The 14,369-nt window shown below is 45.7% G+C and overlaps 1 protein-coding gene across 5 annotated transcripts in view; it reads right to left on the minus strand.

Moving 5' to 3' along the window:
- Nucleotides 1-12,541: 12,541 nt before the first annotated feature.
- The window catches only part of Gak (cyclin G associated kinase), a 55,024-nt gene continuing 53,196 nt past the window's right edge, over nt 12,542-14,369 (minus strand). For all 5 annotated transcript variants that reach the window (XM_041632111.1, XM_041632110.1, XM_041632109.1 and 2 more), the window contains 2 exons: nt 13,225-13,401; nt 12,542-13,082 (listed from right to left, as the gene is read on the minus strand). In XM_041632111.1, coding sequence (XP_041488045.1) covers nt 12,981-13,082; nt 13,225-13,401 — 279 coding nt within the window. In that variant the 3' untranslated portion in view covers nt 12,542-12,980. The remainder of the gene's footprint in view (nt 13,083-13,224; nt 13,402-14,369) is intronic.

A 14,369-nucleotide genomic window follows, 5' to 3' on the forward strand; every position in this document is an offset into this window, starting at 1 on the left:
GAGAGAGTATCAAGCCCTACGCTTTCAAGCTCCCACTTCAGTCTGGGGAGCTTAGAGTTTGGGAACTTAGGCAGCCCCTCAATACGGTCTGTTCCCAATGGTGGAGTGAACTGCACCTAGGCTTATGCCAACGAAGAGGAGACCAATTAGGAAGCTGGACCAGCAAAACTCACACTGAACACAGAGGAGTTTAGTCTCCCAGTGCCCCTCCTCCTGGCGCTGTCCATCTCAGTTCACCCTCCTGGTAAGGTTGGTTGATGCCCCAGGTCTTGTGTATGCCCAGGACTGGTGCCCTGTGGGACAGCATCACAGATGTGCCCAGTCTGGCTCTGTCTGTGTTTTCAGTCTAGGGTAGCTAACAAAATCAAGGACTGGAGTAACAGACCCATCATTTCTCATTGGCTTTTCCTCTCTCCAGCACTCCATTAGATGGACCTGACCCTCTGGCAGCAATCCTGTAGAAGATCCCAGGTTGATCTCCTGAGCCAGAGCAGGCCAAGCTCATCCATTTACTACCCATAGCCCCAAGACTGACTGACTGACTAACAACTAACTAAAGGACCCTAGGACTTTCAAACTTCTACTTCATCTCTGTTTCTCTCTGGCTGTCTCTCTCTATCTCAATATATCATCTTTATATCTGTAGCTCTTGTCTTTATGTCTCTCTGTCCTAGCTTTTCCTTTTGTGACCGTATGGGTACTTTGTCTGCCTGTCTGTACACCACATGTGCATCTGGTGCCTGTAGGGGCCAGAAGAGCGTGCTGGGACTGGAGTTACAAATTTTGGTGAATACCATGTGGGCACTGGGAATCGAACCTGGGTCCTCAGAAAGTACTGTCAGTGCCCTCAACTATTGACCTATCTCTCTAGTTTAATTTTGTATATGTGATTTTTTTGTTGTTTTTTGAGGCTGGCTTTGAACTTGATATCTAGTCAATGGATGACTTTATACTCTTGTCACCACCTCTGAAGTTCTGAGAGTATTGTACACTGCCATACCCAGACTCTGGGAGAAATAATGATAGTCTAGGTTTGAGTGACAGAACCCTGGGAGGTGGCAGCTGCTTGGGCCTGAGACATGGTTTGAAAGCAAAGAGGCCAGTCTGGCCTCAAACTCACAGAGATCCCCCACTTCCACCTCCCAGCTGCTGGAAATTAAGGGTATAGATCACCACTCCTGGCTGCTTCATTTCTATTTTAATATTCTTGTGTGAGATATTTCTACATAAAAGGAATATTAGAAGCTGGGCGGTGGTGGCGCACGCCTTTAATCCCAGCACTCGGGAGGCAGGCTGAGTTCGAGACCAGCCTGGTCTACAGAGCTAGTAGCTAGCTCCAGGACAGGCTTCAAAGCCACAGAGAAACCCTGTTTCGAAAAACCAAAAAAAAAAAAAAAAAAAAAAAAAAGAAATTAAGAAAGAAATATAGGTTGATAACCATCCATAATAGTCAAGCGTGTAGTCATGTTAGTTAGGTTTTCTAGATATATAAATATATATTTCAGTTAAGTACTTTTCAAATCTTTCAGAGACCTTCTGAATTTTAAAATGTTTAAAAAATTTTGGGCTTCTCATGGCAATGAGACACATCTGCTCCTGGCAGCACCAATCTACTTCAAGAGTAAGATGGGCATCAAAAAGGCTCTTCATGGAGTTTGTTAGCCATTTGGGCAAGAAACTGCTCTTGCCTGGACTGCTTGATGGTATGTGGTATGAACTGGACATGCAGATCCAGAAAAAAATGACTGCTGAAGGTGAGACAGTCCTTCAGGGTTCCTGCTTCATCTTCTGCAGGACACAGAAGAAAGTGACTGTCAAACTGCCAATATAGGCAGATCTGTCTTTAAAATTTCCTGCTACATGGAAAAGTCTGCCAGATACAATGAGCCTGTAGTCTAAAGATGGATGCCCCAACAGTACAAAAGAACTCTGGGTGACTGCCCAGGCAGTGGGATGTCTCTGTCAATTCTAGAAGTCTGGAAGTTGTTTACAATGCACTTCCTGTTTACTTATGTAATATTATATCCTTCTGGAGTCTTTGATGGAGTTGAAATTATAATTATAGTTTTCCTTAGTTATGATAAAAGATAATGTAGATATAAATATAGTAACTGTAACTCTTGCTTGATAACTGTTTTGTTATATATAATTTTACTACATTAAAGTTAAAACCTTTTTTTATTTAAACAGAAAAGGGGAGGTGATATGGGATTCCCTTTGGTATGCTATGACTACCATTGGTTAATAAAGAAACTGGCTTGGCCTGACAGAGTAGAACAGAGCTAGATGGAGAAAACTAAACTGAATGCTGGGAGAAAGGGTGGAGTCAGGAAAAACCGTGTAGCCCCACCAGAGACAGATACCAGAACTCTAATCATTAAGCCACAGCCTTATGGCAATACACAGATTAATGGAAATGGGTTAAACTAATATGTAAGAGTTAGCTAATAAGAAGCTAGAGCTAATGGGCCAAGCAGTGTGGTTATTTGGGGGCCAAGAAGCCAGAAACTAATTAGTGGCCTCCTAGAACATCCTGTAGCTTTTCAAGTCTTTTCCCCAGGTGTGTGGTCTCAGTACCCTGGCACTTAACACCAATGGTTACTTCTTCAAATCTCCTGAGAAGCTTTAAGCTGCATACTAGGGGCTTCCAAGGAAATGGTTCCAAAGGCCTCCTTACATCCTCTAAGAAGCGTGACCTTCCTTTCCTCCACTCTGAACTACCTTGTCAGCTCAGCCTGTGTGCTTACAGAAGAGCCACTTCTGTCCCTAGACAATTCAGACTCACAGAAATAGCTGAGTGGTTGCCTGAGGATGTCAGTGTGGGGAACTAAGGTTGAATGGATCCAAGCAGCTCCTACCTTTCTGATGCCATGGAATCCTGGAACAGTCATCATGTTCTAACTTCCCTTCTGTTCCCTGAGACCTGAACCTCACTCCCAGGAAGATCCTAAGCTAAAGCAGGATTAAGAGTGAGATGTGGACACATGCTGGTGGGGTAGGGAAGCCTGGAGGCCTAAGGCATGCTAAGGTTCCCTGTTCCTGGCTGAGGTCTCATCCATTAAAGCTAGGACACTTCAGGTCATGCCCCATGACTGCCACTCTTCTAATATTTGTAATTTCCAGTACGCCATTTCCTCCAGGCTCAGGGCTGACCCAAGTTCAGCAGCTTGCCTAGGCAGTAAGGCTGGTTCTCTAGCTGCAGGTAAGAGCCCCTGGCTTCTTAACACTTGTCTGGGAGTGTAAGTCAAGTAGCCTCCTTCAATGCGGTGACTGAGCTGGCTCTTGAAGAGCAGGCTTCAGGGAGACTCTCTTCAGACAGGAGTCTGCCTGATGGTGATTAGTGGATGATGAAAACCTCTTATAAAGATGCAGATGAGTGGCAGGGTAGGAGAGGTGAGCTAAGACTTTTTGGAAGGCATATACTTCTTTCTGCTTCTTCTCAGGTAACACACAGATTGAGGCCATGTCACATGCAAGTATTTCTGGACTGTCACATAGCAGAGAGGCAGTGCGGGGAGCCATTTTAGCTCTGCTGCAGCAAAGCCTGCTGCACTCAGATACTGAAGCTCTGGCTCAGGTCTGGCTTCTCATTGGTACACATGGGCAGAGATCTTCTCCTGACCATTGGGGCTCAGTCCATGGCATCAGTTTTTGGATCCAAGTCTTGTCATGTGGTGTGGCCAAGTCAAAGCAGGGATGAATGGGAGGTATAGAAAAGCAGCTGATGCTGCAGAGGGTGCCTTCCCTAATGAAGGGAGGGCATCCAATGTTGAACTTCAGCAACTCAGTAACTTTAAACCAGTCAGGTGGGAGACCTACAGCACCATCCTGGCCTTTTTCTTTACCCTCATCCCATAAAGCCAGTTGGTGACTGTCTCAGCATACCACTGACACCCAGAAAAGAATATGAAGCCAAGTTGTAGGAATATTTTTCAGTATTGGATATTAACTTCTGTGAAGTAATCACTCTACAAACTGTATCCCCAACCTATGGAACTGGTTAAGAAATGTTAACATAAAATAACTTTCTGGTAACTAGGGTTAATAGAAAGACAGGTGCTGAGGGAAAGAATGTATATCCAAGTGTGGGTGTGGACTTCTTAAAAGAAAGGCATATTTAAGTTTCTATAATAACTATATAGATAGATGATTTTGATGACTTCTGAAGTTATCTTTAGGGATGGCCAAGGAATCTTTCCCTTTTCATAAATGAGATCATATGGTGGTCCCTGCGGGACACTGGATATGATACGGCTGGTAGCTGGTAAAGTAAAAACATGCTTAAGCAGATTGTTTTTATTTTTATTTATTTATTTATTTTTTTTTTTTTTTTTTTGGTTTTTCGAGACAGGGTTTCTCTGTGGTTTTGGACCCTGTCCTGGAACTAGCTCTTGTAGACCAGGCTGGTCTCGAACTCACAGAGATCCGCCTGCCTCTGCCTCCCGAGTGCTGGGATTAAAGGCGTGCGCCACCACCGCCCGATTGTTTTTATTTTAAATAAAGTTTACGGTCTTGTTTGGGAGATTCCTAAAATCCTGCAGATTTGTAACTTGGAAATACTACACACTATATGCTTAGGCTTTAAGCATGGATATTGTGTTTTTTTTAAATTTTATTATTACAATTTATGTGTATATATATGTGGCTGCTTATCTGTATGTACATCCTGGAGGCCAGAAGAGGGCATGAGATCCCCTGAAACTGCAGTTACAGTTGGTTGTGAGATGCCTAATATAAGTGCTGGGAATTGAACTCAGATCTTCAGCAAGAGTGCCATTAACCACTGAGCCATCTTAAACAGCCACAGCCCTTTCATTATCTTTTTATCAAGACAGGATGTCCCTATGTAGCAGGCTGGCCTAGAACTTTCCAAGTAGACCAGACTGTCCTCAAACACAGACATCCTTTTGCTTCCACCCCACACCACACATACAAGTGCTAGGAATTAAGGGTATATACCACCACTCCAGCCTGCTTCATTATTATTTTAATATTCTTGTTTTAGATATCTCTATATAAAAAGAATATTGGTGCTGGAGAGATGGCTCAGCAGGTAAGAGAGATTGATGCTCTTGCAGATGATCTAGATTTAGTTACCCACATAGCAGCTAACAACTATGTGCATCTTCAGTTCCAATGGATCTGATGCCCTGCATGTGTACATGCAAGCAAAACACGCATGCAAATATTTTTTTTAAAAAAAAATTAAAAACAAAGTAAAATGAACATTTTTTTTATGTAGGCAAACTTCACAGCAAATCTCATTAATTTTCCTGGAATTCTTGACCCTCAGCTCATAAGGATTTCAACCAGGCTCTGGGGTAAGGGATTTCTTTCTCCTTCTGTGTATCTTAGGGTTACTGTTGCTGCGAAGAGACACCATGGCCACAGCAACTCTTTAAAAGAAAAAAGCTTTAATTGGAGAGGCTTACAGTTTCAGAGGGTTAGTCCATTATCATCATGGTGAGCCATGTCAGCACGCAGCAAGCAGACATGGTGCTGGAGAAGGAGCTGAGAGTTCTACATCTTGATTGGCAGACAACAGGAAGTGAACAGTGTCACTGGGCATAGCTTGAACATAGGTGACCTCAAAGCCCACCCCACAGTGACACACTTCTTCCAACAAGGCCATACCTACTCCAACAAAGCTAGACCTCCTAATAGTGCCACTTCCTATGAGCTTATGGGGACCATTTTCTTTCATACCACTATATTCCACTCCCTGCTCCCCAAAAGCTTATAACAATATAATGCAAAATGTGTTTAGTTAGTCCAACTTCAAAAGTCCCCAAAGTCTTTCACAGTCTCAACAATTTAAAATCCAAAGTTCAAAGTCTCTCTTCGGCTGACTCCACTCCCTGTTAGCAGCTTTTCTCGGCAGGTATCCCATGGCTCAAGCATCCCCAATCTTGGGGTCTACAAGGCAAATCCGTGCTTTAACTTCACAGCTTCACACATTATCTTCTCTGGGCTTCCATACAGGTACACCCCTGAAATGCCTGGCCTCGGTGGTTTTCTTTAGTTGTGGAGGGAGATTCCATAACCCCTTTCTTTTACCCTTGACTCTAAAGCCAGAACCATGTGGCTGAAGTTGCCAAGTACTTGCTGGGGCTGAAACATGGCCCCCTCATTCAATTACAGCTTCACCAGCTTTTTGCTTTCCATAGTTTCCTTTACTACCTAAGCTTGGCTGTCCTAAAATTGGATCTGTAGACTAGGTTGGTCTCAGACTCAGAGATCTACCTGCCTCTGCCTCTGGAGTGCTGGGATTAAAGGCATACACTGCTGTGGGACAATGCTCTTATACACTATAAAGATTTGTCACTCATATTGGTTTAATGATATGCTGATTGGTCAGTAGCCAGGCAGGAAGTATAGGTGGGGCAAACAGACTAGAAGAATTCTAGGAAGAAGAAAGGCAGAGACACAGTTGCAAGCCAGACACAGAGGAAACAAGATGAGAATGGCTTACTGAGAAAAGGTACCAAGCCATGTGGTTAACCATAGATAAGAATTATGGGTCAATTTAAATTTAAGAGCTAGTTAGTTTGGCCTGAGCAATAGACCAACAGTTTATAATTTTTTATAATTAGTGTCAAGTTGGGAGTTAGGATTTCTATTGCTGTGGAGAGAAACCATGACCACAGCAACTCTTATAAAGAAAAACATTTAATTGGGGGCTGGCTTAGAGTTTCAGGGGTTTAGTTCATTATCATCATGGTGGGACATGGCAGCATGCAGGTAGACATGGTGCTGGAGAAGGAGCTGATTGCCAGGCAACAGGAAGTGAACTGTGTCACTAGGTGGACTTGAGCATAGGAGACCTCAAAGCCCACCCCCACAATGACACACTTCCTCCAACTAGGCCATATCTACTGCAACTAAGTTACACCTCCTAATAGTGCCGCTCCCTATGAGTTTGTGGGGACCAATTACATTCAAACGACCACACTGTGTTCCCTTAGTTTTCCTTATCTTTCACCCTAACTCACAGACATGCTTGAGAATTGTAACCTTGAAGTGGATTGCTTGGGCCCTACTCCTACTGGGTTGCCTCCTGGATGCAGAATAGTACTCATGTGTCTCCAAAGTCCCTCTAGCAACCTTGAATGATTCAGTAAGATGACAGAAAAATTACCCAACACCAGTCTGGGAATGGGTTCAGGAATCTGCCTGTGGGTAATATCCTTGTAAGACATCAGTACAGAATCAGAAGAATTTGAGGTCCTCCAACAGGTTTTGGCTTCAAGAAGAAAGACAAGTTGGACTAGGGTTCTGGCCCACCCCACCCCTCTGCTATTAGCTCAAGCAGGGCTGGACTTAAGACAAGTTCAAAATACTACTTGTGTATTGGCTGCTGGGAAACATATAGAGCAAAGAACTCCTCAGGAGGTGTGAAACAATGTCTGAGATGGGCATTCCTCAGCTGGGGACAGAGGCCAGTTCCATACTAGGCAGGGGAAAGATGCAACGCCTGGAGCTAAAGACATGATCTTCAGACATGCTGCCTAAGGCTATTAGGAGGTATGGCTTTGTTGGAATGGGTATGGCCTTGAGGTTTTCTATGCTCAGCACACTGCCCAGCCAACATCCTGTTGCCTAAAAGATATAGGACTCTCCAGCATGTTTGCCTGTATGCTGCCACACTTCCCATTGTGATGATAATGGACTGAACCTCTGAAACTAAGTGAGCCACCCAATTAAATGTATTCTTTAGAAGAGTTGCCATGGTCATGTTGCCTCTTTAAAACAATAAAAACCTTAACTAAGACAGATTGCCATTCAACCTTAGGTGATGAGAAGGCCTGAATTCTCTAGCCTAGGGGCAATAACTTTTCCATGTTCTTCCCAAGGACTCAGCTTATTGTCTAGTCACTTTTTTAGTCTCTGTGTTGTACAGAGTAAAGCTCAGTATTCTTAGATTGAGGACTAGGGCCCTAGACTACCTCCACATTGTTGCTCTTAGTACATGGTTCTTTCATTCCACACATGGTCTCTGTAGGGCTTTGTATGTAGGATCAAGGTCAGAATTCCAATGAGGGGCTCAGGCAATTTTAAGTGAGTAGAGAAATGTGCCTATGTTAAGCCCAGCAGGGAATTCTCTGGCCCTCCCTCAGCAGAACTGACACTATCAGATGGGCTCAAGTAGCCTGTCCCCTCTGCTCTGATAGGCATGAGTAGCAAGCCTACCTAGAAACCATTATCACATCTACACAACCTTGGCTGAAGGTAGGGTTGGGTCTGGGGTTCTGGGTTGAACCTTTTAGTCTTAGTCAAAGCTTTGAGGATCAAAGTGGGAGCCTCAGCCAACTGCCCTATGTGAGCCCGAGTTCCCTTCTGGTTAATATAAGAACATCTCACTTGCTTCTCCTACACTTGGCAAGACTTTCTTGTGGACTAGGCACAGCCCTGCAGTGGCTCATGCTCAGGGAGGTGGATTCCTTGAATCCCAGCAAGAATGCTGTGAAGGCTGGGCATAGCAAGAGTGTACAGAGCATCACACTCATCCTTTGTCACCAACTGGGATCCCTCTGGGCTCTGACCCATAAGTGCTGTTTGTTGAAGTAGGTGGCAGTCTACCAACCAGAGCATTCGTGGCCCAAGGCCCTACCCATAGCTACTAGCCAATCTGCCTGAACTTGCCCAGCTCCAGTGCTGGTACTAGAATCAAGAGCTCCATCAGGCTGTGTATTGGTGAAGGGAGGTTATGAGCACCATATAAAGGGTTTCTGGGTCTCTGTGGGGGCCAACTCGCATTGTCTTTTAGTCCCCAAATTATCAGCTAGTCTGGATACACTCTACCCCACCTCAGGGCTTTTGCTGACGGTTCTCCAGGCCACTTTTGGAGACCTTCCCACCAGGTATAGCTATCTATCTACTTTCTAGGTGGGTTTTCTGTTCATCCTTCCTACCTGGAGGTCAGGGCCACAAAAGCAGGCCCATACTTGCACCCTTAGATCCCCTAAAAATAGTTCCCTCAAAATATGGGGGATTATGAGGGTGTTTACAGACTAGTGTGAAAGCGCTGGTTCTATCCAGCCATGTGTTAAGGCCTTGCTAGACAGATCTGTCAACCTAGAAAGCACTGGTTTACCCAGCCACGTGCTAGGCAGTGTAGGAGGGTCTTCTATGTGTTGCTTTCATTGGTTAAATAAAGAGACTGTCTTGGCCTTTTGATAAGACAGCAGCTTAGATAGGCAGAGTAGACAGAATAGAATGCTGGGAGAAAGGAGGCAGAGGCAGAGAGCCGCGGCCATGAAGCTAACATGTCAGACATGCTGAATCTTTCCCAGTAAGCCACGGCCTCGTGGTGACATACAGATTATCAGAAATGGGTTGAATCAAGATGTGAGAGTTAGCCAGTAAGAAGCTAGAGCTAACGGGCCAGGCAGTGTTTAAATGAATACAGTTTCCGTGTAATTATTTCGGGGTTAAGCTAGCCAGGTGGCGGAAAGCAGCCTGCGCTCCTCTTACAACAGCTAGGGCCTTGCTAGACAGATCTGTCAACCTAGAAAGCAAAGATAGTTCTTGGCTGGCAATCAGGTAGGTAATCACACCATGCAGGAGTATTTCAAGAACATTAAGTGTCTGGGCTGTGATTTGTTATCTGTATACTTTTCTCCACATGTGGGTGCTTCCGAAAACCCATTTATGAGCCCCAATTCCTTTTGGGTGCCAGTCTCCTTGGGTGGAACTTCCCTGTCTTGCAGTCAGCGTCTCTTTTCTGTTCCCTTCCTCATTCTGCAATGAATTAATAATCTCTATAACCTCTGGGAGGCTGGGCAGGTGACCTGCTGCCCCTTAGTTACAACCATGGTTCATGCCCCAAATGAGGGCTTCCAAGGATGCGGCCAAGTACAGTGAGGACTTGGATTTCCCCCAACCCCAGGGAGGGCAGTGTTAAAACCAGTAAACTGTTGGAAGAATTTGAGGTCCAACATTCAGGCCTGGGGTAAGAAAGGTTTGGGAGCACTCTACATTGTAGGGTTGGCAGAATGGGAGCTGGGATACTCCAGCAGGGGTGGAACAGAAATGCAGATGGACATAAGGCCTAGCACAACCAATGTCAGTGGGGAACCAGTGAGGTTGGGAACTTCTTTATAGTTCCAAGGACTCCCAGAGTCCACCTTTTCCCTATCACTGGAGGCTGTTTGCTACCTAATGGATCCCACTGAGCCCACTGAATATTCCCCAACATGATCAAGGAGCTTTATAGCACCTGTCTGAGCCCCACCAGGTCCTGAACTGGGAATCCTGAGCAGCTTTGAAGTGAAACATCTCGGCACCTATTCAGGTTGCTCATTATTTTTTAAAAGAGCAGAACACTAAAAATAGCATCAACACAAAGGAAATAGGAGTCATTAAACAAGGGAATGACAGAATGAAGCTTGCATATTTCAGGGCCAGATTAAAGGGGAGGGTGCTTGGTGTCAAGCATCACATATGGGGCAGGGTGGGCAGTGCCCACCATCCCCAACTCAGATTCTGGGCCTGCACTGGGCTAGGCTGAGTGGCAAGGAGGGAGGGCTAGGTCTGCTGAACTGGGGCTCTGAGCACCAGAGGTGGTCATGGAACCAGGGCCATCATGGTGTTCTGGGCAGTAGTGGCAAACTTCTACCTTCACGGTGCTGGAGCTGGGACCATTTGGTATCCACTATGGTGGTGGTGCCTAGGATTTCCAACACTATTCTACGAGGACATCATACTTGCTTCCAGGGTTCTGTAAACAGTAATCCCAACTAAAAGAAAATAATATTCCTCTGCAGTAGACCCACAGTGACTGAGGTGACATGATAGACCTGAAATGGAGCAGCCCAAGGGAACAAAGGATAACCCCTATAACAGACATGCACTTTAACTGGTCACTAGACTGGCAGAGAATGGCCCCTTCTTAGGCTTCCATCTGGATGGATGTGGGGTTAGACCCCATTGCCTGTATTAACTAGCAGTCACCTTACCACTTCTTATCTGCTCTTGCTTTGTTAGCCCAGTCAAATGTGAACCCTCATTTCTGCAAGTTAAGAGCACCGGGTATTGTTCAGCAGCTAGTGGATCTGAAGCTTCAGCCAAACTTGTACCCATGGAATGCCACTGGGACTCTCACAGACAAGTTATCTTATATACACGTTATAACCAAAGGGCTAACATGCACTACAGGACTTGCATATTTAGCCAGGCTCTAGCTGGCATCATACTGAATTAATGACTTACATCTAGATAAAGAGGCCACACAGGGACGTGGCAAGTGTTCTGCCAACAACATAATTCCTTGGGCACCTGTGAAGAGATGCTACTTACAGACTTCCAGGGGAAGATGAATTAGTCACGCCTGGCTGAAGTCACCATCCATAGCCCAGAAGCCCTATGATGAAGTCTGTGATGGGGGCAGTTGAAGAAATTACATTTAAATTCCCTGAATAATAATGCAAAGTTCTTGCTCTAATCCTGCTCAGATCCAGAACAATCCAATGGGGCAGAGGAATCTCAATCTTTTTTTTTTTTTTTTTTTTTTTTTTTTGCTTTTTCGAGACAGGGTTTCTCTGTGGCTTTGGACCCTGTCCTGGAACTAGCTCTTGTAGACCAGGCTGGTCTCGAACTCACAGAGATCCGCCTGCCTCTGCCTCCCAAGTGCTGGGATTAAAGGCGTGCGCCACCACCGCTCGGCGGAATCTCAATCTTGAAGGCAGAAGGGGCTCTGAGTTCTGCATCTGTGTGGATCCAAACTGACACAACTGCAGTCATGGTGAGGTGTCTGTGTCATGACTTCCCAAGTGAACCACAGAACAGATCATCAGAGTGCTTTACAAGTAGACCCACGATTTTGACATTAACTTAAGGTAAACCTGGAACATCCAGTCCCGGTCTGGTCAGTGTTGTCCTAATCAATACATATTTAGGTGCTTCAGATCCAAATCATGGGGTCTGGGGGTCTTGTTGCATCCTTTTATTTTGTCCCCAATAAATACCACTGCAGTTATGGTTGTCTGCCTGCCTACTGGATTGTTTTGAAGCAGTGTTCCTCACTCTAAACTGCACTCTGACCATGGACGGTTAGTCCAAGGGGCAATATCAAGCCACCTGCCCCATGGCTGTGTCTTGTCTACACAGTGACGAAGGCATTTCTTCTGTCAGTGACTTTTAGGCCTGGACCACTGGCTTGAGGTTTCACTAGAGTCCTTAGAAAATGAGTGAGATCCAGCCAATAAAGCAAGTGTCTGAGAGTAGCAGCCCCTGGCATGTGGAAGTACCCTAAGACCCCTCCAAGAACTCTAGTTATGAGCTGAGATGAAGAACAGCAGCATTTTGGAAGGTGGTGTTAGACTCCAGGCCCTGGGAAAGGTCCAATGCTGTAGACTAGACTCCCATTCGATCTCTTTCTAGAACTTTCCTTTAACAAAGTGTTTGGAGAAGACAGTATCAATGCTGGTCTTTGCAGGCAATTCTCAGTCAACCTCAAGATCCTATAATATATCCTAGGTGAAAAACTGAGGACAAACAGGTTACCAGGTACCAGGTAAGAAGTGCTTTCCAAGCCAGAGACTGCACCAGCCATCAGAAAATAGTTTAATTATGTACAGATGATTGGTGAACTGATCAGAGTAGGGTGTGAATGCCCCCAGATTTGAAGAAGTGGCAGGAGGGCAGTGCCGGCGACATGTGCCATTCAAGAGGTGACAGCCACCAGGCACCAAGTAAGTCACAAACCGTGACAGCTGTGGAAGGAGTATAAATCAACACTTTTCCTCTGGGACAAGAAAAAGAAAAACAAAACAACAAACATCAGATCCGAGGAATGCTTTCTCTCCCAGCCATGGAATGGTATTTGTCCATGATGAATGCAGGATGGCTGGGAGTAGATGGTCCAGGCCCCTGGGGCCGCATCACCTGCCACACCTGCTTATGGTCCCATCTGTGCATCAGTCAGGCCAGCAGCATTCGGGCTTCATGAGCAGCTCTTGCAGTCACAGCAATCCCTGGCCTCAGAAGAGAGGCCTTGAGCCCTGGTTCTCAAACTCAGACCATGCATCATTCAGCTCCATGAAGATCATCTTGGCATACTGCTCGTATGGCTGCCCAGTGGCCTGTGGGCAACAGAGGGAGAGCCAGACTGACCACTCAGCCCACTCCCTACCAGCACCTTTCATGCGATATAGCCAGCAGGCAAAAGGCTCCTACAGGATGAGAGACAAGCACAGGGTCCAGAAGCCCCCTCCATACACTTACTTTATCTGGATGCACTACCAGCACTGCTCGGCGGTACTGCTTCTTCACCTGCTCTGGAGTCACCAGGTCAGCCATACTCACAGGTGTCCAGCGGCTCTCCCCATCCCACAGTACTGTGTGCAGCGTGGACAGCAGAGCACGGATGTTCCTCTCCTTGCCTTCAATCCACTCCAAAAGCTGCAGACACCAGTGCATAAAGAACCTCAGGAAGAAGCTGTAATTTAGGAGACCTCCCTCCCTGCTATGTGGAGTGTGGGGTGGGAAAAATCAACGTAAGCAGCAAAGCAAGTACTGAGGGATATTCAGATGCTAGAGAGGGTGGGGGCATCATTTCAATGGTCCTGGGTCCTAAAGGGAAAGACAACCTGCAGGCTGGGGAGCAAGCTTCTATGAAAGCCCCTTGAAAACATGGTTTGGTACCTCTCTTTATTCCTATAGGAGAGCAGGGAAGCCATGGCTCCACCCTACTCACCTAGCCCTTCTTTCAGCACTGGGCCCACCCCAGACCATATAGACCAGGTGGGTCAAGCTATACATCTAGGACAGAACTGAGCCCCTTTTCAGCCATATAAAAAGACAAAACCCTAATCCCTCAATACAGCCTCCTGACCGATGCACAAGGTTCAAAGAGGACAATTGGGTCCCTGGCAACCTTTCAGGTAGTTTGTAAGGAAACGGCTTCACTGTACCCTAAAATTGATCACCACACAAACTTAAAGAAATAGTTACATTTAATATATAGAGTGGAACAATCTGACTGACCATTGTACTATGCTGATTCCTTCTTCCTGCACAGTGAGTGCCCCAGGTCAGGACCAAAACCCAAACAAATCGCTGTCCTTAAAAGCCAAATAAGCAGGGTGGTGGTGGTGCATGCCTTTAATCCCAACACTTGGGAGGCAGAGGCAGGAAGATCTCTATGAGTTTGTGGCCAGCCTGGTCTACAGAGTGAGTTCCTGGACAGTCAGAGCTGTTACACAGAGAAACCCTGTTTTGAAATAAACAAAAAAACAAACAAACAAAAACCAAACCAAACCAAACAAACAACAACAAAAAACCAAAACCCACAAAACAAAAGTCAAATAAACCTTAGTTTGGATGGGTACAGGTCTGAGCTATGCCCTCTTGCCAGCTCAAGGCCAAGG

Source organism: Microtus oregoni, unplaced genomic scaffold, assembly GCF_018167655.1.
Source record: "Microtus oregoni isolate MIOR12 unplaced genomic scaffold, Mior012 000040F_ref0000088, whole genome shotgun sequence".
In the NCBI taxonomy this organism is placed as follows: Eukaryota; Metazoa; Chordata; class Mammalia; order Rodentia; family Cricetidae; genus Microtus; species Microtus oregoni.